The 23,141-nt window shown below is 51.9% G+C and overlaps 2 protein-coding genes across 2 annotated transcripts in view; both read left to right on the top strand.

The window, feature by feature from the left end:
• The window catches only part of LOC115863736 (protein-arginine deiminase type-3), a 62,935-nt gene extending 43,852 nt beyond the window's left edge, over positions 1-19,083 (top strand). The window contains 1 exon segment of the mRNA XM_030876917.2: positions 18,850-19,083. Coding sequence (XP_030732777.2) covers positions 18,850-19,083 — 234 coding nt within the window.
• On the top strand, positions 304-14,475 carry LOC138842918 (protein-arginine deiminase type-4-like). Its single transcript, XM_070046868.1, has 10 exons — positions 304-344; positions 436-616; positions 2,159-2,225; positions 3,975-4,042; positions 5,512-5,626; positions 7,061-7,186; positions 8,681-8,853; positions 11,493-11,600; positions 13,015-13,105; positions 14,294-14,475. Exons 1-10 carry the CDS (start codon positions 304-306, stop codon positions 14,473-14,475), a joined length of 1,152 nt encoding a protein of 383 aa, XP_069902969.1.
• Positions 19,084-23,141: the final 4,058 nt, after the last annotated feature.

Here is a 23,141-nt window from a genome sequence, read left to right as displayed (position 1 = left end):
ACAGAAATGAAGACCCAACACAGCCAAAAATAAATAAATACAAAAGTATATTCTAACCATGATCCAGCTGTTTTGTAAGGGAAGGTCCTTCAGAGTCCTGTCTGTACTGTTCGTGCGATTCTTCGTATATGCACAACACTGTGTGTGCGTGTTTGTGTAATACAAACCCTCGGGTACACACATCACTCTATGCATACATCTGTGTGTGTGTGTCTTTTCCTAGTTCAAGCGTAACCTCTCCAGGTCAGGGGATTTTCTTGCTGTTTCTCACTACCTCCTGACAACCTACCAGTACTTACTCCCATGGTCAGGGTCAGTCTGGCTGCCTTCTGGTGTCCACACTGGTGGGGAAAGGAAGAACAGTGGGGAGAGCAGTAGTGGGCCAGGCACTGCCTCACCGTGTCCCCCTGTCCTCCCCATCTGTCTCTTCCACAGCTCTGCCCCCAAGGACTGCACATCCTTTAGCATCAATGCTTCCCCAGGAGTGGTCGTAGATGTTGCCCACCGCCGTCCAGCCAAGAAGAATCTCACAGGTTCCTCCAAGTGGCCCCTGGACCCTGGGCTGGAGGTGAGCCTGAAGATGAGAGCTGCCAGCGATAGCACAGGTGACCGGAAGGTGAGTGTGGCAGCCGTGGGCTGGGATGTGTAGGAGGAGGTCAGCAGGTCATAACAGGTCAACCACTCAGTCGACCCAGAGCCCCAGCCCTCTGCAGGCTCTGGGGAGAATCAGTTCTTTGTCTCTCCCAGCTTCTGGTGGCAGCTGGTATTCCTAGACTTGTGGCCACATCGCTCCAATCTCTGCCTCCGTGGTCCATTACCTCCTCCTCAACCTGTCAAATTTCCCTCTGCCTCGCTCTTATAAGGACACTTGTCATTGAATTTAAGACCTGTCTGGACAATACAGGATGATCTCACTTCAAGATCCTTGATTACATCTGCAAAGATCTTTTTTTCCAAATAGGGTCACATTCACAGGATCCAGGGATTAGGTCGTGGACGTATCTTTTGGGGCATCACCATTCAACCCGCTGTAGCCGCATTGACTATAGATGCACTCAACAGGACCCTCCAGGATTCCCACAGGGATCTGGGACAACAACCTCTTGTTCCCAGCAGGACAGGCCAAGCAGGATACTTCCTGGGGCAGAGTTGTTGCCTGCTGTAAGAATACAGACCTTGGACATCAAAGCCGGTCAGCAAGGGTGCAATCAGAAGAAGCTTCCTGGGAGAAGTGGCAAGCTGATGGATGGTATCAATGACCTGCTTAAGAGAGGAAAAGAGAAGCGAGAGCTCTACACAGGGGATGTGGCCTGTGTGCACACTCTGGATAAGAGGGTGAGATGTGTGTCGGGGAAGCTGAGGAAGAGCTGTATGGAAAGAAAGGAAGGTAGGAGGGAAGGTGAGGGAGAGAGGGAGCCAGTATTAGAGAATTTGGCATCAGAGACCTCATTCTCTTAGGACAACAGGAAGCCAATGACAACCTTTCATCCATGAGTAACAAGACCACATATGTATGTTAGAAAGACCCACTGGCTGCAGTGTAGTGAGTCAATTAGATCTAGGCAGCAGACTGGGGGCAGGGCAACCAGTCAGGAGGCTGATGCTGTGGTCCAGATGCAAGGTGACAGTGGATGTGACACTTCCCTGGATTCCTACTATCTGCAGGAGAGGTCGAGACACCTCAGTGCGACCCTCAGGAGCTCCCCTTCCTCTGGTGGCAGCTCTTTGGTTTTGCTTTGGGGAACTCCCCTCCGTCATCTTGCTTAGAAGTGTGGTTCCTGACACTCTGCCCTCCTCTGGCCAGGCGGGGCCAATCAGATGGGTTCTTCCTGGATTTTTAACCTTGGGCAGTGGGAGTTGGTGCTGCCACTCTCCCTCCAATGCCTCTTCCACCACATCCCCATCTGCTGAACTCCTGACACCATACAGGCAGAGGAAGCCGCTGCCTCCCTGGTCTCCCAAAGCACCCTCTTCTGTACATCATAGTCACCTGAGTGTTTTGCTCCCCTTCCGCTCCCACCAGCTGGGGTGTTCCTAACAGGCTGGGAGCCTGATCCTTGTCTCCTCAGCACCCTGCTCTGAGCTGGCACATAGCAGGCCAGTTAGTGTTTGTTGAATGACTAAGGGAAATCATTAGTGGTTGGCTTCTGTCCTATAGGTTCAGATTTCACACTATGGACCCGAGACCACTCCAGTTGAAGTCCTGCTCTACATCCCTGGGGTCGGTAAGTGACGCCAGGGACCTTGGAGCACCACCCCTCTCCCTCCACACACACACCCATGCAAGGCATCTCTCCAGGAGAAACTACACCCTGAAGCTTACTTTAGACTGAGCAGAGAAAAGGATAATTTCTAGCCAGTCATGCATCTGGTAGTTCATAAGTATTCCTTCCCCAGTCAGTGAACCCAGAATAGAGCTGGGGAGAGAGGGCGTTTGCAGGAAGCTTCAATTACGTCTCAATATTTTATTTCTCAGCTTAGGAAGTGGTACGTGGATTTTCAACATACGAGTCTCTATACCTTTTTGAAACCTCAAATATTTATGAGAAAAAGTAGATGATGAGACTGCTTTTTGTTGTTGTTGTTGTTGTTTTTTGCGGTATGCGGGCCTCTCACTGTTGTGGCCTCTCCCATTGCGGAGCACAGGCTCCGGACGCGCAGGCTCAACGGCCATGGCTCACGGGCCCAGCCGCTCCGCGGCCTGTGGGATCTTCCCGGACCAGGGCACAAACCCGTGTCCCCTGCATCGGCAGGCAGACTCTCAACCACTGTGCCACCAGGGAAGCCCATTGAGACTGTTTTACGCAATAATATAGACCAGTGTTCCCCAAATTCCATTATTTACATCCCATCTTCACCATTTTTGCCACATCAGTGATCTGCTTGTACTCGTATTTATTTAGTATTCTTCTTTAAATAAAGTACATTTTTAACTTGACCTCATCTGGGACAATAGTATCATAATATTATTATTACTATTTAAACATACATTAAATATATGAACAGCATGTGAAAGCTCCAGGTTTCTTTTCATTAATGAATTTCATTCATTTATTTCATTAATACACATTTTCATAATAATACTTATTATTGTTGTTGTTATTATTATATAGCACTTACTCTATGCCAGGCAGGGTGCCAAGACTTTGCATTTAACCCTTACAACAATCCAATGAAATTGGCACTATCATTACCACATTTTACAGATGAAGAAACTGAGGTACAAGAGGTAAAGGGACTTGCCCAAGATTCCACAGCTGGTTAGCAAAGGAGCCAGGAAGTTCTGGCCACCAAGCGCTATGCTCTATGGCCCAACATCAATACATGGCTATGGATATGTTTAAAATGTCATCTAGGTCAATCTCATTCTGTGAGCTCACGGGGTCGCTACACAATGTCATTGGAACGACCGTAGAGTCATGCGCTCTGATGAGAGGGGAAGGATTCAGAAGCGAACATATGCTTTCTCAGCCATGCCATTTGGACAGAGCAGGGTATGTTTGGGGCTGTGATTTGTCCCCAGTGCAGTCACGGTACACAGAACGAAGAGCCAGGTGGGGTTGGAATAACCACTATGTCCCCTACCCCAAAGTCACTGGGGCTGGAGTTGGGGCCAGAGGCCTTTGAGAGCCTGGCAAGGTGTCCTTTCAGGGGCTTCGTACCATACATCCATTGGGGTGGCCGGGAACTCTTTCTGAGACCCCTGCGGATGGCCAGACATGCAGGGTCTGGTTGGCATTACAGCTGTGGCAGGTCCTCCATGAGAGGAGAATGTGTGTGGTTAGAAGCCCCGGCTCTGCTGTCAGAATTGCAGCCAGACTTCTTCTTGGGAGACATGGGGGTGTCTTAGAAGCTGTGTCTCCTCTGAACCAGTGAGAAAGAAGCCTTTGTGCAGATAGGTCTCCTGGGGCCAGACTGAGTGCTCCCATCTTGCACCCTCACTATCCCTCTCCTCTTACTCCCCGTGATTTCAGAAATCTCCTTGAGCGCGGACTTCACTCGCACTGGCAAAATGAAGTCCACTGGAGGCAGGAAGGACCAGGTATGGCTCGATCTTGTCCGGCGCCCCAAATGCTCCCGTAACTCCACTGGCTTCTCCTAGCGCGCCCCCTGGTGGTGATGAGGTGAACAGCGGTCTGTCTCATGTATCCATGTTAATAGTAAACGAAACAAATTTAAGAAGAACAGGAAAAAAAAGAAAATTAAAATCACGAATACCATTACCGTTTTGGTTTACATAGGTCCCATCTATTCTACAAAACTAGATTTTCATGACTGTGGGTTCAGAGAATGTGTTGTCCCACAAACTGGAAACTAGACTCACCCAGTTCATGCACAGCAGAGAGAAAATTTGCAGGCAGGTCTCAACTCTGGCTCAAAAATTCCCTATACTATGGGGAATTCCATGGCCGTCCAATGGTTAGGACTCCACACTTTCACTGCAGGGGGCACGGGTTCGATTCCTGGTCGGGGAAATACGATCCCGCAAGCGCAAAGCGCAGACAAAAAAAAAAAAAAAAAATCCCCTATACTAGACTTTAGCTACTGGTTGGAGAGGTTCACATGAGATGAATAATAAAGAAAAGAGGCAGGGGATAGAGGAGGGAAGGAGCCAGGTGGGGGGAGGGAATGTATGTTGCAGAAATATAGGGTGATGTCGTACACAGGTGATGAATCGTCTTAACTGGGGTCCATGGATAAACCTCAGGGTGTCCCTGAAACCCCAAAGCTGCCTGCACATTTTTGTGCGGGTGTGCACTGTATTTTATTTATTTATTTATTATTTTGGCCACACTGTGTGGCTTGCCGGATAGTACTTCCCCAGCCAGGGATCGAACCCGTGCCCCCTGCCGTGAAAGCACCGAGTCCTAACTGGACCGCCAGGGAATTCTCCATATGCTGGTGTACACTTTAAGATGATATGACCTGTCAAAAATTAATATCCCTTTGTGGGGTCAGTCAAAAGTGGGGGGAAGAATTACAGCTCTGGGAGTGGAATTCATCCTTGGGTCCCTCCCAAAACACAGTCATTCCCTGGGGGAGAATGCTCTCCTACAAACAGAAGATGTCATCACTATTAGATTCCTGCTGGGAGGGGCTGCTCCATTTGCTTTCATCTTTGGGCAGACAGTAACCAACTGCTAAGAATAGTGCCCACACTTTGGTGAAGGAGTAATTAAGAGTTCTCAGAAGAGGAGCTATTTAGATTTGAGTCTAGACACAAATATTTAGTGCAGTTTGGTTTGCTAATCCAACAGTTTTTAAAAGCTGTTGAAATCAATTTTACTGTCTTGGACTCCTTTTTTTAAGTGGATGAGTGGAATTTGTTTATGACTTTTGGGGCAGGCAAAAATCCACTCTTGGGACCAAAACATTACCTGATGTGGGAACAAAATGTGTAAATCACAAAAGGCTATCGAGGTGCTAGGGCAAGGTGGCTGGGCTTTCCCAGGAGTTGGAGGGACATACACAGGTTCCTAAGTGTGCCCCATCTCTGCTGGGTGTCCACAGAGGACCTGGACCTGGGGCCCTCATGGACAGGGCGCCATCCTGCTAGTGAACTGTGACAGAGACAATCCCAAATCTTCCACTGTGGACTGCAAGGATGACCAGCTTGACAGCAAAGGCAAAGACCCCCCAAGAACCAATGGGAATAGAGCATTGCCTTTTTGTGAAGCCTTTTGTCCTGAGCCTTGTAACAACCTCAGAAACCAGGGTTATTGGAAGCATGTTCTTTTTAGCATGACTGTTATGTAGGTGAAGGAATGGACAGGGGTCCTGAGAGGGCAAGTAACTTGCCCAAGGTCACACAGCAGCCAGGGAAGAGCTGGGAGCAACGCTCAGTCTCCCAATGCCTCCTCCAGGGCCCAATTTCCATCCCCAGCCCGTTAACCAGCCCAAACTTCTGCTCTTGGGTCAAACCTGGGGCCCAAAATAATTCAAAATGAAAGCCTGACTAGAGCCCCAAATTCATGCCAGAGCAGCCCTGAGCCCCTGCCATAGGCTGGGCACTGCTCGGACCAGTTCAGAATTCTTAACTCATTTGATCCTTCAGCTCAAGTTTCAGAAGTATGTATGGTCCTCACCCCCACTTTACAGATGGAAAAACTGAGGTATGGGGAAGTTAAGCAATTTGCTCTGGGTCACACAGCTAGTAAGTCACAGGCTCAGGATTTGAACCCAGGCATCCCAACACCAGGGCAGGTTTAGGGGCACAAGTTGGGCGCAGGGTCCCTGCTGGCACACCTCTGAGGCATGGCCAGGGTGGAAGACCTGCACTGGAGGAGGGCGCCGAGGGGGGCAGGATTATTTGGCCAGGGCAGCAGCTGCCGCCTTCCTGGGGAGTTGCTAGAATGGCCTAGAAATGGATGCATTTTAAAGCTGCATGGAGTTGGCCTGGCCTGATGCCAGGGAGCAGCCTCTACACGCTGCCTGGCACACAGTAATAACCAAACAGCCCGGGCGCTATAATACGCACTTTACACATATGACTGCACCCTTCCCTCCGTGTGGGCTCTGCGCTCAGCCCTGTGTATTTACGAGGAAGCAGAGGGACGGAGAGCTGAAATACCTCCCCAAGCCCACAGAGATCCAGGGTTCAAACCCCGCCCACTCCAGTGCCCTTGACCACGTGACTCTTGTCCAGCCTCTGACTCTCGTCCATCTTCAATCTCCCCAAGCCTTTGCCGGCCACTATTCAGGTTGGCTCACTTCCCACGCAGGCCCCGGGGAGAAACCTTTCCACTCATTCACCACACAAATAATTATTGAGCACCTGCCTTGTGCTAGGCATTGTTCTAGATGCTTCTCGGAGCTGGGAACAGAGCAACAAACAAGATAAATGTGATTTCTGCTTTGGCCAGCTTACATCCTAAGTTCATCCTAGTGGGAGAGGACCAAAACCTTGAATTCCTTTAATTCTAAAATGAAAAATATTGTTTAAATCCTGGAACGAGCATAAGGAAAATAAAGCAGGTGACGTGATGAAGGGTGGTCTTGGGTGGGGGGGGGGGCGTAGTCTCAGGGGCCTGCGTCTCAGGCCATGCCCTTCTCATTCCAGACCTGAAGGACATGTCCTTGGTGACCCTGAGCACGAAGACCCCCAGGGACTTCAGCAAGCACCAGCTGGTGCTCCATGTGGCCAAGTCTGAGATGGATAAAGTCAGGTGTTTCGAGCCAATGGTGAGTCGCCCTTGGCCGTCACCTTGGTGTTCCCTTCCCACCCCAGCCAATGGGACTCAGCCCCTTCACACACACTTCAGTGAATAATTCCCGAGCACCTACCCTGTGCCAGGTTCTAAGAACTGAGGATGCAGCAGTAAGCACGATGGACATCTCTGCCCACTGCCTTGTAGAAAGGGCACAGACAAAATGCAGCAAACAAGATGATGTCTGATGCTGGATGAGCACTGAGAAGGAAATGACCTCCCTCCCAAGGACTGTTGTAGCTGTTCTCTGTGTGTCTGTCTCTGTCACACACACACACACGCACACACACACACACACAGGACTGTTGTGTACAGAGGTTCCTGAATCCAAGCTGACTGCACATAAGAACTGTAATATGTAATAATTTGTTCCCCAACAACCTGGTGATCAGAGACATCAGTAACTTCTCAGCGGCTTGCGAGCACCTGCCACTGAGTGTCGGGCTCGGTTCTAGGCAAAGAACAAAACAAAGTCTCTGCCCTCATGTCACTTTCATCTTAGCGGGTTGAGAGCAATGATATGTAAAATCATTAAGTAAAGTGTCTAGTGCCTCAGACGGCATTAAATGCTACACAGAAGGATGCAACAGCGAAGAGGAAGAGAACGAGGGGTGTGGGAAAGGGGGGCCAGGGAAGGCTTCCCCCAGAAGGTATCATTGAGCAGACAGAGGTGTGGGAACACCCAGGGGAATGGCACTCCTGGCAGAGGGAACCACAGGTGCAAAGGCCCTGAGGTGGGATGTGCCCATGGGCTTGAGGAATGTAGGGAGGCTGGCTCGGCTGGAGTGCATAATGCAAGGGTTGAGGTGGGGGGGGGATGAGGGTGGAGAAGAAAGGCCAGAGGGGAAGGGGCTGGGTCAGGGAGGCAGGAAATGACTGTGGCTTCTAGTCTGTGGGAGGTGGGGGGCCATCTGAGGGCTGTGCAGAGGCGCAACTTGATCTGACTTCCATTCAAACCTCAGCGATTAGACTGACATTGGTTTGGCCACAAACCAACTCCTTGCCTCTATGGAGGTATCACCTCCTCCAGGAAGCCTTCCCTGACCTCCCAGAACTTACTACTATCTGTAATTTTTACTGTCTTTGCTCCTCCCTACTTACCCAGGAGATTGTGCACTCCCTGGGGATCAGGACAGTGACTGTCACCGTGGTCTTTCCAGGTGTCAGCTGAGAGCAGGTGATAGGGAGTGAATGGATGGATGAATGAATGAATGAACTATAACGTATATTGGACTTTCTGCAAAGTTGTGAATGACTCAGGCACCCTCATCACTCCATTCCTGGACCTCCATTAGGAGGGCGAGGGCGGGGCCTTTAGTCCCTTCCTCCTAAGGGGAGGCTCCTGCCAGATCCCGCTGTGAGGGATCCTTAGGGGTGAGATGCCACGGCCTTGGGAAGGCATCACACACCAAGAAGACAAGGTCTCAGAAGTAGGGACGCAGACCTGAGCCTCCCCTGCTCTCTCCCAGCAGACAAACAGCCCTCCAGGTACGGCATGATCCTGGGGCCACGGCACCCCTCTCACCCCCTGGAGCCCCAGGGCGGCCATCACAGCACAGACTTCTATGTGGAGGGCCTGGCTTCCCCAGACGCCAGCTTCCCAGGGCTCATTTCCCTCAATGTCTCCCTGCTGCACATAATAATTGTGATATGCAATAATTTGTCCCCTCAGAGGGCAGCCTGTGAGCCTTCTGCGCCAGAAACCCCTGGACACTCATTTAAAATGCACGTTCTGGGCCAGCCTCTGAACCGCTGGGTCTCGACTCTGGGGATGGGACGGGGCCCAGCTGTGTTTTCACAAGTTGCCGGGGGAGGCTCGGCGTCCCTCCTGCAGTCTGAGAGCGCCTGCTAACCATGCGGGGTCACAGGGGGACCTTCCCCTCTCCTCTTCCCATTGCTTTGGGGCAGAAGGGGTGAGAATGTAACCCCATGGTCAGGACGCAGGCTGGAAGCCAGCAAGGCCTGGGTTCGAATCCAGATGGCGTGACCTTGAGCTCTGACCTCCTCATTCTGTCTCCTCCTCGGTGGAAGGCTGCCCACTAGCTCCCCTCCTGGGTTGTTACCAGAGTTTAGCGAGCTATGCTTGCTAAGAGCAGAGACACAGGGTGAGCTGCGGTCTCTGTCCAGGCTCCAGGTGCCTTGGAGCACCCACCGTGCCCCTCCCCTCCTCCATCCAGCCCTGAGGTCCTGCTCCATCCCTAGAGACACCCCAGGGGGTCCAGCTTGCCCCCTCAAGGCCAGCCAAGGCCACTGGCTGCTGAATCAAGGGCACTAAGGAGGTTGTTTTTTCTGTTCTTTTTAGGTTATTTGCAAATGAGGATTTCCTGAAGTCAGTGGCTGCTCTGGCCAAGAAAGCCAGGTGCAGGCTGAGGGTCTGTGCCAAGGAGGAGAGCACGAATGACCGGTGGATGCAGGTGCGTGGCCCAGGCACACAGGAGGCGCATCCCTGAGGGTCAAGGGACACAGGAACCTGGGCTCCTAGGGCTCAGCCGAGCACCTGGCTGGTCACCCTTCCTCAGACAGGCGGGGAGTTAGGAGCCTCTGAGTTTCCTCACAGACGGAGGGCTCAGGCAAGTGACTCCACTGACATCTACTGTGGCCACGTCACGCCCGCCGTGGTCACCAAGATGACCACCTTCCTACTTGAAAACTCTCAGACAACTTCAGGAAATTGAGGAAATGCTGCAAAGCGCAGGGGGCTGGAGCTCAACCATTCCCCCTAGCAGCCTCCCTCCAAGCCAGCCTTCCCGGGCTCGGCCACCAGGCCAGGCCACACCCCTGCTCCAGCACTTTCCATGGCTCCCATCTCCTCCTTCTCAGCTTGCCTCTCAATCTGGCTGTCCCACACCGGCCACACTGGATCACCATTCCGTCTCTGTGCCAGGCTCCCCCTCCACCCCGTCGTGCCATGAGCCCCCTGAGGGCAGAGAGGGAGTCTCATTCAGCTCAGCACCGAGAACCTGGCATTGGGTGGTGCTAGTGGGCAGTTGGCGGGCTGACTGAGCCTCCGTGCCTCTCCTTCCATGCTGCCCGCCCTGCTCCCACCCCATCCCGTAGCCCTGTTCCTTCTCTCCAGCCGCCCTCCCCATTCCCACCCCCACGTCCAAAATCAGTCCCGTCCAATCCCAGCTCGAATCCCCTCCGTAAATGTCCTCAATCCTTCCAGTGGGAATTCATTCCTCTTTCTTCTAAGCCTCCAATAATACCCTCTCTTCCTTTCTCATCCTTCCATCTGTGTTAAATCAGGTTGAACCAGAAGAAATGGCTGATATGCCACCATTTTTTACCTCCAAGAATGGCAGTTTCGGATGGTTCAGCTAATAGTGATGTGTCCAAGATCATGCCTGCCTGCTAAAATACAGGCAGGATGTGTACCCGATTCATTTCTGCACCCTCCCCGTCTCTGCCCCATGGGCTCGGCCGGGGCCTCACCTGCCCTCCTTTGGGGCGGAGCTACTGCTGCCCTCCAGCCTCAGCTCAGCAATGCTCTTTCTCTCTTTTTTTTTTTTTTCTCGGTACGCGGGCCTCTCACTGTTGTGGCCTCTCCCGTTGCGGAGCACAGGCTCCGGACGCGCAGGCTCAGTGGCCACGGCTCACGGGCCCAGCCGCCCCGCGGCACATGGGATCTTCCCACACCGGGGTACGAACCCGTGTCCCCTGCATCGGCAGGTGGACTCTCAACCACTGCGCCACCAGGAAAGCCCTCTTTCTCTTTTTTTAAAATTAATTTTGACTGGAGTATTGTTGCTTTACAATGTTGTTCCCAGTGAATCAGTTACACATATACACATGTCTTCTCTTTCTTAGATTCCCTTCCCTTTTAGGTCAACACAGAGCATTGAGTAGAGTTCCCTGTGCTATACAGTAGGTTCTTTTTAAGAACTCTCCTCTGACCCGTCCCAGCTGAATCAGGAGTCCCTCCTCCGTGTTCCCGAAGACCCCTCACCTCCCTCCCATCACCTCCTAGCACCGGGTGGTGAGTGTCCAGCTCCTGGATCCCCCCTTGAGGACAGGCTCGTACACCATGGGTCCCTGGCATCTGGCCGGACACTTACCAGGAGTGAGAGTGAAGGGCACGCCATTGATTCCACTACACGTTGGTTCAAATACAGGACAGTAAGCTCTGCTTTCCCGGAGCCCCTCCTCTGGAGTTGAATGTCCCACGTGCGTTTGCCCTTGACGGCAAGGGGGAGCGTGTGGATGGTTCCACACCCCCATCCCTGCGCTGGGGGTTGAGACCCAGGCAGCGCACGTAACAGCCTCCCCTGCACTCTCTCTTCACAGGATGAGATGGAGATCGGCTACACCCAAGCCCCACACAAAACGCTGCCCGTGGTCTTTGCCTCCCCAAGGAACAGAGGCCTGAAGGATTTCCCCATCAAATGCATGCTGGTACGTACTAGGCGGGGATGGGCACCAGCGCTGAAACCCTTGCCTTGAGGCCTCCTTCCTCCTTTTCTGTCTCCCACCCCCGCCTGCTGCTGAGCATCCTGCAGGTGTGCGTCCTGCCCAAGCAGCCACCACACAGGTGGCTGCGGGGCATTTTTGTGATGTGATGAGATCTGGCTCTTCCCTTCCCAAAGCCCTTTCTGGCCATGAGCTCATTTTGTCCTCAGGAAAACCCTGTCGAGGACATAAGTCCTCTCCATAGATGCTCTTGGGACTTCCCTGGCGGTCCAGTGGATTAGACTTCACGCTCCCACTGCAGGGGGCACGGATTCGCTCCCTGGTCGGAGAGCTAAGATCCCACATACTGTGCAATGCGGCCAAAAAAAAAAAAAAAAAAGATGCTCTTGCTGGAAGGTGAGGGTAGGGCCAGGACCAGAACCTTCTCCAATGTCCAGCTGGAGGCTCTGTCTTTTGGGTGGGAGGCTGGTCTTTGGGGGGCTCCCTCTGGGACATGGGGGTGTTCAGGATCAGAGTGGTCACTTCCTCGGTGTGACTTTGTCAGCCAAGGTCTCTACGTGTGTTTGGGGGGTGGGGCGAGGGTGACATATTAGTGAGGCATGCTTGACTAACCTGGCAGTTTCGGGCAAACTCAGCAAAGAACAATAATAATAATAGTAATAATAATGGTTACATTTATTGAGCACGCGTTCTGTGGCATTCAAAGGGCTAAATTCTTACATGAGCGGACTCATTTAATCTAACAACCTCTAAGGTAGATGCTATCACTAGACCCATTTTTTTTTTTTTTTTTTTGTGGTACGCGGGCCTCTCACTGTTGTGGCTTCTCCCGTTGCGGAGCACAGGCTCTGGACGCGCAGGCTCAGCGGTCATGGATCACAGGCCCAGCTGCTCCGCGGCATGTGGGATCTTCCCGGAACGGGGCACGAACCCGTGTCCCCTGCATCGGCAGGCAGACTCTCAACCACTGCACCACCAGGGAAGCCCTAGACCCATTTTATAGATGAAGAAACTGAGGCTCAGAGAGGTGAAGCAGCTCTCCTGAAGTCACACAAAAAGAGAGTGAAGCTAGAATTCAAACTGGGCCATGAACACCCTGCTCCCTGCTTTCCCAGTAAGACCCCAGGCCTGCGATCTGAACCTGGACAGCCCCCTAACCTCAGGCACCAGGGAAAACAAAGGAAAGAGTGCGGGGTGCAAGGTTTGCTGTGCTGAATGGCTTTCCAAGGAGCACCCTGTGCCCCAAGGGGAAAGGAAGCAGCCTTGCCCACACAGGAGGCTTTGAAAAGAAACTTGAGTTTAACTCGCTGGTTCTCCTGTGCTGAGTGGTGACAATGAGGGGATTTAGTTGGGGTCACTGGTGTCTCTCTGCCACAGAATCAGGTTAATCCTGTTTCAGGAGCAGCAGGATGAATTTGCCAGCTGTGCTGAGACTTTGGCCCTTCTCGCTGATTTCAGTCCTATTGTGTTCCATGGCCATGTCTCCAAGAGTGAGGAAGGCTAGGCTCTCTGATGTCACAAGCCAGGTGCCAGGCAGACAGACAGACACCGCAGCACAGGTGTCCTCACCCAACCCACAGACAGCCTCGGAAGAGGGGGGCTGCGATGGTCTCTTAGCCACTCTCGTCTGGGGTATTCAAATCACTCAGGAAAAGAATTGGGATCAAAGTCAAACTCCTCGAAAAGGGAACCCTCTTGCACTGCTGGTGGGAATGTAAATTGATGCAGCCACTGTGGAGAACAGTATGGAGGTTCCTTAAGAAACTACAACTAGAACTACCATACAACCCAGCAATCCCACTACTGGGCATATACCCTGAGAAAACCATAATTCAAAAAGAGTCATGTACCACAATGTTCATTGCAGCTCTATTTACAATAGCCAGGACATGGAAGCAACTTAAGTGTCCATCGACAGATGAATGGATAAAGCAGATGTGGCACATATATACAATGGAATATTACTCAGCCATAAAAAGAAATGAAATTGAGTTATCTGTAGTGAGGTGGATGGACCTAGAGTCTGTCATACAGAGTGAAGTAAGTCAGAAAGAGAAAAACAAATACCGTATGCTAACACATATATATGGAATCTAAAAAACAAAAAAAAAAAGGTTCTGAAGAACCTAGGGGCAGGACAGGAATAAAGACGCAGACATAGAGTATGGACTTGAGGATATGGGGAGGGAAAGGGTAAGCTGGGACGAAGTTAGAGAGTGGCATGGACATACATACACTACCAAACGTAAAATAGAGAGCTAGTGGGAAGCAGCCGCATAGCACAGGGAGATCAGCTCCGTGCTTTGTGACCACTTAGATGGGTGGGATAGGGAGGGTGGGAGGGAGGGAGATGCAAGAGGGAGGAGATATGGGGATATATGTATAGCTGATTCACTTACTTATAAAGCAGAAACTAACACACCATTGTAAAGCAATTACACTCCAATAAAGATGTTAAAAAAAAAAGTCAAACTCCTCGCCAGGTAACGGCCCCATCTGCTTCTCCAACCCCGTCATGGGCCACTTTCCCTGTCCCTCACCTGGCTCCAGCCCCACTGGCCTCCTTCCTGTTCTTCAAATGTACCCAACTTGTGCTTGCCCCAGGGCCTTTTCATATGCTGTTCCCGCTTCCCGGTTAGCTTCCCGGTTCACATGTCTGGCTGCTTCTCCACCTTCAGGTCTCAGCTTCAATGCCCTCCTTAGTGAGGCCATCCTGGTACTGAAGGACACATCCACGCCCCTGGCGTTCTCCACTGTAGCACTGCTGGTTCCTTCTGTTATAAATCACCAGACTGTTTACTTTCCATCCTCTGTCTCCCCGCTAGACTGGAAGCACCACAAGGGCACGCCTGGGCCGTAGTGCCCATCACTGTACACCAGGCACTTGGCATGCAGCTTACACGTGGTGGGTGTTCTCCCACAAGACAACATCAGTACATTTTAAACCGGTCGGTGGAACACCAGTAGCACTTGCCATAAGTAGAAGCATTGAACCTTGAAGTTAAACAGAATGAAAACAAAAGAGTGCTATTAAATCCAGCTCCACACAAATGACTGCAGAAACTCCGAACCAGGTTCCACCCTCCGCTTGTTAAGACGGGAGGTTAGCGGGTGTTAAGGATGGATTTGCATCACCCGCTCTGGGACTTTCATCTTTGATGAACCAGAAAGACTGGAGGAGAACTTGGCCACATTCTAAGCCTGTGCTGGAATCTGTAGCGAGTAGCACATGTGAGCATCTCCCGCATATCTTGCTCTGGGTTGGGGGGCCCTTCTCCAGACCATGGATACCCCTTCATTCACCTGCAGAAATCCAAGCCTGCAGCCTAGGTAGCTTTCTTCTCATGGCGACAGCCAGGGCAGTGACTTGGATGAATTTGCTATTCATTCATCAAATGTTCTTTGAGCACATACTCTGTGCCCAGCCCTGTTCTAGGCACTTGGAATCTATTGGTGAGCAATGCCAAGGCCCCTGCCCTCATGGAGCTGACATTCTAGCCCAGAGAGATTGACAAGGAACAATATGTTTAATGAATAAATACATTACATTATATGTTGGGAGGTGAAATCAAGTACTACAGAAAAAGAAAGAGCAGAATCAAGGGGCTCACAGGTGCCAGAGTGGTGGGGGGACTGGATTGCAATTTTAAATAAAATGGTCAGGGGAGGCCTCTTTGAGAAGCTGACACTGGAGCAAAAACTGGAAAGAGGTGAAGAAGTTGACTCTGTAGATATCTTGGTGAAGAGTGTTCTGGGCGGTGGAACAGCCAGTGCAAAGGCCCTGAGGCAGGGCATGCCTGGCATGTTCACAGAATAGCGAGGAGGCCCGAAGGGGTGGAGCTGAGTGAGCAAGAGGCAAAGTGGTAGGAGAGGCAGAGAGGTGACGGGGATGAGGTGTAGTGGGGAGACGGATCCTGTGAGCTTCTTGGCCATCGTAAAGCCATTTGTTTAGAATCTGAGAAACTGGGGAATCATTGCAGAGTCTTAAACAGAGGATGATTATGACCTGATTGATGTTATTAAAGAGAACCTCTGGCTGCCCACTGAGAATGGACGGCAGCGGGGCAAGGGTGGGAGCAGGGAGAGTGGGGATGAAGCTGGTGCTGTAACTGGAAAGATGATGGGGTTGCAGACCAGGGGAGCAGGGGAGGGGGTGAGAAACAGCCAGATTTGGGACATGTTTTGAGGACAGAGCCAATGGGATTTCCTGATGCTGTGAGGGAGAGACAAGCCTAGATGACTTCAGGTTTTGACCCTTGTGAGTGGCAGGTGTCATCCCTTGAGATGGGAGGACTGGGGGAGGAACAGGGAACAAGGAGCTGGGAAGCGGGGATCAGCAGTTCTGCTTGGGGCAAATGTGAGATACTTAGTCAACATCCAAGTCAGACATTGTGCCACATGTACGGCGTTTGGGAGGGAAATACAGACTGAGATATAAACGTGGGCATGGTCAGCACATGGATGGTATTTCATGAGACTGGGTGAGATCGTCAAAGGAGGGAGTGAATCAAGGACTAGGTCTGGGGCCCCCAGTGCACAGGAGGCTGAGAGGGAGCAATGGCCGAAGCGAAGTGCAGAAAGTGTGGGAGGGACATGAGGGTGACCAGCTGACTCGGATGTTAATGGACAAGGAAGCCTGGGCACTGCCCTTGGGTTTAGCTGTGTGACCACGAAGATCTCGAGGGAGCAGTGTTGACGGCCCAGCCGGGGAGGAAGTCAGGTTGGCATGGGTTTTAGAGAGAAAGGGACGATTTGGAAATGATGGTTTTTAGACTTATGCTATCACAGACCTCCTTGAGACTAGTCATCTTCCCAGAAAAATGCACCCAAGCTCACTATTTGGAATCTGTTTTCAGGGAGTCTGTGGCCCCCATGAAGCCCCAGGGTACAGACCGTCGACTTGTAGGAAGCCGAGTTATAGGTGCAGTACGTAGACCGAATGATGGCTCCTCAAATGTGGCCTAATCCCCAGAAGCAGATGCTGTCTTACATGGCAACAGGGGCTTTGCAGATGTGATTAAGTTAGGGATTTTGAGATGGGGATTCTCAGGATCTGGGTGGGCTCTATGTAATCACAGCGCTCCTTGTGAGAGGGAGGAAGGTGGGTTGCGGTGGGAAAATGCATGTGATGACAGCAACAGAGGTTGGAGTGACGGGCATTGAAGAGATGGAAGAAGAGGCGACCAGCCAACGTGGCCACTAGAAGCTGAAAAAGGAAAGAAGATGGATTCTCTGCCAGAGCCTCCAAAAGGGAGCAACATGCCACCCCTTGATTTTAGCCCAGTGAGACTGATTCCAGACTTCTGACCTCAGAGCCGTAAGAGGTAAACGTGTGTTGTTTGAAGCCACGAATTGGGTTACAGCAGCAGCTGGAAACTAATATGGGATGAGAGGTGTGTCACCTGCCCGGTCTTCTCATGAAGATGGAGATGTAATAAAAAAAAAAAAGGTATCCCAGGGTCCTGAATCCCTTCCCTGAAGGAGAACCTTGACCCCTTCGCCAAGTCCCAGTCCCGAAGAGACTTCCTTGTTAATCCCCACCTTTGTTGGCTCCCCCACCCCCATCTCCCCATAACACTCCTTTAACCCCACGTTGGCAGTAAGGAAAGCCAGGAGACGCACGAGGACCTGCAGGATTTCCTCAGTGCCCAGCAGGTGCAGGCCCCTGTGAAACTCTGCTCCGACTGGCTGTCTGTGGGCCACGTGGATGAGTTCCTGAGCTTCGTTCCAGTGCACAAGAAGTTGCAGTCCGGGGGGCTCCCTGGAGGAAGCCACATGCCTTCTTCTTGGGTTTCCAAACACAGCTCTGCCTCTGCCTGGGGGTGACTGACCTTACCTTCCTGACTCTGTTTTTCCCTCACCCCCAGGAGGGGGCATGTAAGAGGCGGCCTGCCCAGGTCCAAACCCACACTCCCTGTACCCTCAGCAGAGCCTTCCTCCTTAGGAGACCCAGGGGCAAAGCTGACCTCTGACCCCAGGGCTTCTGGCTGCTCCTGGCCAGCCCCAGGTCCTGCTACAAACTGTTCCAGGAGCGAATGAAGGAAGGCCATGGGGAGGCTCTGCTGTTCCAAGGGGTCAAGAGTAAGATGGCTGTGCCTGTTCTTTTACCTGGGAAACTTCCTCTGCCTTCACATGGTCTCCTATTGCCAGACGGAATCATTCAGGCAACAGACATCTGAGTAGCCACTGAGCACCAGGCTTTGTGCTAAGTGCTGGGGATGCTGTATGAACAGGGCAGAATAGCTCCCTGCCCTCAGGACCCAGAGTCCAGGGCAAAGTGAGTCAAGGAAACAACTAAACACAGGGGCACTGAGGGGTGTCTGAGAGAAGCTCAAGGAAGGCTTCCTGGAGGAGGCGAAGATCAAGCATGAGCGTGAGAGATGAGCAGGAGTTGGCCAGGCAAACGGGGCAGTGGGATGGAAGGAAGAGAGATATTCCAGACAGAAGGAACAGCAAAGGCACAGAGGCAGGAGAACGCAAGGTGTGTTTGAGGACCTGAAAATAGTTCAGTCTGGGTGGAGCACAGAAAGAAATATTTTTTTCAGTGAAATCCACAGACACTGGTCAGAGTCAGAGGTTGAAGTCACCATGGCTGAGAGTTTTCACCTAATATCTGTATATGTCCTGTAGCATCAGGCAATGCTCAGACCTCTGTTTGCCCCTCCAGAAACGGGATCCCTTTGGAGATAAGAGAATTTAAGGGAGCGAAGGTAAAACTCTTAATGAGAACTTACCCTGATAGATTATTTTATTAAAGTCATCTGCCTCCCAGATGCTCATAATAAACCTATATTTTAGGAATCATTGCTGCCCCCATTTTATAGATGGGAAAACTGAGCCCCGACTGGACCTGCTGGGAAGAGCAAAATGGACCTCTGAATTCATCTGCTTTTTTTCTTTTCTTTTTCTCCATGACAGACAAAACCCAGCAGAAAAGAAAGGACATTCTGTCAAACGAGAAACTGGGCCTTGAGTAACCGAGTTTGCCACAGGGTGGCAGTGGGGAAGGAGAGAGCAGTGTTAAGAATGTGGACCCCGGAGTCCGACAGATTTGAGTATAAGTCCTAGACTCGCTGGGTGACCTTAAGTAGCTCACGTTACCGGCCTGGGCCTCAGTTTGCTCATCTGTGAAGTGGGGCTGTTATTTCCAAAGGTCAGAAGAGGAAGGGGGCGCTCAGATGGTGCCGCAGGCTGCACGCTGCTGCCCCTGACCTGGGCTCCCGCTTCTTTGCAGAAGAACATGCTGGTGCTGGGGAAGCACCTGGGCACCCCCAAGCCCTTCGGGCCCATCATCAACGGCCGCTGTTGCCTGGAGGAGAAGGTGCGGTCCCTGCTGGAGCCTCTGGGCCTCCACTGCACCTTCATCGATGACTTCTACACCTACCACGTTCAGCAGGGGAATGTGCACTGCAGCACCAACGTGCGCCGGCAGCCCTTCTCCTTCAAGTGGTGGTGCATGGTGCCCTGAGCCCATTCTGCGCCCCCGTCCCCCCCGTCCCCGGAAGATCCTGGCCAGAGGCTCTGGTCCCCTGCAGTGAGGCACAGCAAGAGCGCTTGGGGACATTTTGGCTCCCGGGGAGGGACGGAGGATCACCCTCTGGGCAGTGGCTTGATTCCTTCCCCTGTGCCCCAGCCCCTCAAATCCTCACCGAGGACCCCAACATGGTCATGGCATTGAAAACTCACTTCTGCTGTGAGAAGCTGCAATGATGTTTTTTTTTTTTTTTTTTTTTTTTGTGGTACGCGGGCCTCTCACTGCTGTGGCCTCTCCCGTTGCGGAGCACAGGCTCCGGACGCGCACGCCCAGCGGCCATGGCTCACAGGCCCAGCCACTCCGCGGCATGTGGGGTCCTCCCGGACCGGGGCACGAACCCGCATCCCCTGCATCGGCAGGCGGACTCTCAACCACTGCGCCACGAGGGAAGCCCCTGCAATGACGTTTTACAGTCACTTTGTATGTGAGGTCAAGCTAATGCTCCTGGCATTCATTCATTTATTCATTCACTCACTGTCATGGTCGAATTGAATATTACAAACTTGAAGGTTCGACCGGGATACATTGAAGGCCAACATTCCTGCGTATGTCTTTCTTTCCCGGGCATACATTGGGTCTATAAAATTTTCTATGATCTGAGCCTAGTTGATTCTAGTCTTCCCAAGGAGCCTCTGAGGGAGACTGAGGGGGGAGGAGGAGGGCTGAGCCCCCCCAGGGGTGCAGCACATCCCCAGAGCTGCACTGAAGTCAGTTTCCAAACAGCCAGCCAGGTGAACTGCCTGAGGTGTACAGATACTCATTTGATTATTTGCTTTAATGTGTGTGTATGTTAACTGCACTCCTCTGTATTTCATGATTAAAAAAATAAAGTTATAAAAAGTTGACTGGATCACAGGAACACTCGGCAGGAAAGAGGAGCAGAGATGAAGTCATGGCAGCCTCAGGCTTCGGATACCACAGAGCGATATTTATCAGGTTCGAGGGCAAAGGTGCAGCCTGATTCCTGGTCACATTGTCCTTTGGAAAAAAGGCAACAGACATGGAATGCAAGAACCCAAGGGGGACAGGAGAACTGACTGTCGTTTCAAACACGCAAACGTTTCAGACATCAGCAAATTCTCATTGTCTCTCCCATTTGTCATTTCCGTTCCACCAGCTAGAAAGCCCTGCAAAGCAGAGTCTTGTCCCTCTTGTTTTCTGCTGTGCCACACTCTGTCTAGCTGGACGTGGCGCAGAACAGGAGTCATGGGTTTCGTGGAGTGAGGTTGTTAGTCCCCCCTGTGTCCTTTTCATATGTTTTCTTTTATGGCCCTGACATTAGGACGTAAGATTCCCCTGAAGAAAATAAAACTTGGTGACTTGGGGTCTTGATGATTGAGGCCAGATTTTGGCTCCATAGAGCCTGAGATGCTCAGAAAACACCCAGAGATGCTGTTTTCAGGTGGGTCGTGGAGAACATGATGGTGGAAAAAGATGGTCACCCGGAGTGTCTGCCCTCACACAGACTAAGGAGAAAGGGATCCATAAACCCGGTCACCATGTGCTTCTTTCTCTGAAGAGCATCAGCTCCCCCCGCCCCCACCCCGCTTGGAATTTGCGGAGGCAGAAGATGCACAAGTGTTTCTTGTGGACAGAAGGGGGCCGTGCACAAGGGGAAGCTGGTGTGAGGTTGTCCCCAGACCTGACCAATAGGGCAGCCTGGAGCAGTGAATGAGCTCAGTGGACAAAAGCGGAAGCCCTTGCCAGATTCCTGGAGCTGCAGAAGGCTGGAGAGATGAGCTGATGGCTAAAGCGGCCCTTGCATCAGCTAAGTGCAAGCGCTCATGGGGGATGCGGGGCATCAGTAAAGGAGCCAGGGGAGCCCGAGTGAGAGAAGGCACCAGTTTAAGTCCCGCCAGCCGTGTAGAGCCTCTTGTGATGGCGCTCAGGAGCAAGAACTTTCCTGCTGCCTCCCTCCCTCCCTAACACCCATCTCCCCTGCCTTCTCCTGCAATCACGTTAGTTTTCTGCAGCTGCTCTAACAAATTACCACAAACTCGGTGGCTTAAAACAACAGAAATTTATCCTCTCACAGTTCTAGAGGCCAGAAGTCCAGAACCAGTTTCACTGGGCTGAAATCAAGATGTCCGCAAGGCTGGATCCCTTCCGGAGCCCTAGGGGAGAATCCATCCTTTGCCTCTTCCAGCTTCCGGTGGCTGTCGGCATGCCTCGGCGGGTGGCTGCATCGCTCCAGTCTCTGCCTGTGTGGTCGTTGCCTTCTCCTTCTGTGTACGTCACTCCCTCTGCTTCTCTTATAAAGACACTTGTGATGGCATTTACGGCCCACCCAGATAATCCAGGATAATCTTAGCTCAAAAATTCTTAGTCACATCTGCAATCTTAGTCACAACTGCAAGGACTCTTTCTATAAGAGATAACACAGGTTCCAGGGATTAGGGCCTTGATATCTTTCGGGGGCTATTATTCAACCTACTACCGGTTAGGAACCACCACTTGCCAGCTGGACAGATAGAAGGGGAAGAAAGGAGCCAAGCATCCCCTTTCCAGAGTTCTAAGTTTTGCAGCTGCATTAAATCCTAACGGGAAAGACTTAACTTTTTAAAAATTGAGATATAATTGACATATACGTAGTGTAAGTTTAAGGTGTACAAACGTGTTGATATGATACATTTATATATTGCAATACGATGACCACTGTAGTGTTAGCTGATACCTCTATCCCATCACATAATTATCACCTTTTTGGGGGGGGATAGATTTAATTTCATAAAAGCAAATGAAGGGGTTTTCTTTTGTGTGGGATTCAACTTTCAAACCTCTGAATTGAGATTGTTTGGTGACTGTTTTATGTCTGGTTCCCGGAAACAGATTCTGCCCACAGGAGGTTTCTGGGCCGGGGGTGGGGTGGGGGGAATGGTGGGAGGGTGCTCTTAGGAACCATAGGTGGGAGGGAGTCTGGGGGGCAGTGGGGGACGATGAACTGGGATGTAGTGACCACAAAGGTTTTGGGAAGTCCCCGGCATGCTCTGGGGCTGGGCCCTCGGAGTTGTCCTGAATTAAGACAAGCAGCCTGCCCTTCGTCTCCCCACATTGGATGTAGCTGCCCCCAAGGAGGGACTGTAACCTTGGGAATTGGCAGTAGACGATTCCAGGAAAGGGACTTGCGGTGAGCAGCCGGAAGCCAACACTCATAGCAGCTGGGGAATTAATGCCTCCGCCCTGAAGAGGGGGTCAGGTGGCATACCATAATGTCCACCAGTGACCCAAAGTGACCATGGGAGTTGATTATCTCAGGAAACGTCACTGAGGAAATGAGGGAGGACTTCCTACACTGAATCAGCATGTGAGGAAACATGGGAATCCACGTAAAAGTTGCCTTATGGTTACAAACCCCTCGCTTCATTGGAGAGACCTGGGGAAGCCCACTGGGTTATCTTTTGCGGGGACTGGGGGTCATTTAGTCATTTGGGCCACAAAAACTTATTGAGTACCTACTATGTCCAGGACTCTTGTGGATGCTGGAGAGTCAGTGGTGAACAGGAATCCCCCTAGAGGGGGTGCAGGACCTGCTCTAGATCCCTCCAAGCCCCTCTCATGCCCTGAGGGTTCTCCATGCACCAGGCCGAGGGTGCCCCTCCCCAATACACTCAGAGCCCCGCACAAAGCAGGGCTGCCCAAAGGTGGGAGGACAGAACTCCCATGCTCCTCTGCTCCAGAACCCTGAGCCCAGCCCTCTCGACCCCTCCCAAGTCAGACCATCCCTTTCCTCCAGCGGGGCTCTGGCTGGCTTGTGTGGGAGCAGATGGGTGGATGGGTGCGGGTGAGCCATTTGGGGTGAGAGCATACACACGATGGGCTCCTCCTACCAGAGGGGCAGTTAGGGTCTTCCTGGCCACCCCCTGCCTCCAAGAGCCCCCCAAAAAGCCACTCCTGCAGTTATGCTGCCTGCTTAAAGCCTCCAAGGAGGGCTAGTTTTCTTTTTAATCTCGAATTCACCAAGGCTGACTCACCGGCAGCCTTCACACGGTACC

Source organism: Globicephala melas, chromosome 1 (genome assembly GCF_963455315.2).
Source record: "Globicephala melas chromosome 1, mGloMel1.2, whole genome shotgun sequence".
In the NCBI taxonomy this organism is placed as follows: domain Eukaryota; kingdom Metazoa; phylum Chordata; class Mammalia; order Artiodactyla; family Delphinidae; genus Globicephala; species Globicephala melas.
Note: the sequence above shows the minus strand (reverse complement) of the source record. Positions and strands in the feature narration are given on the sequence as shown.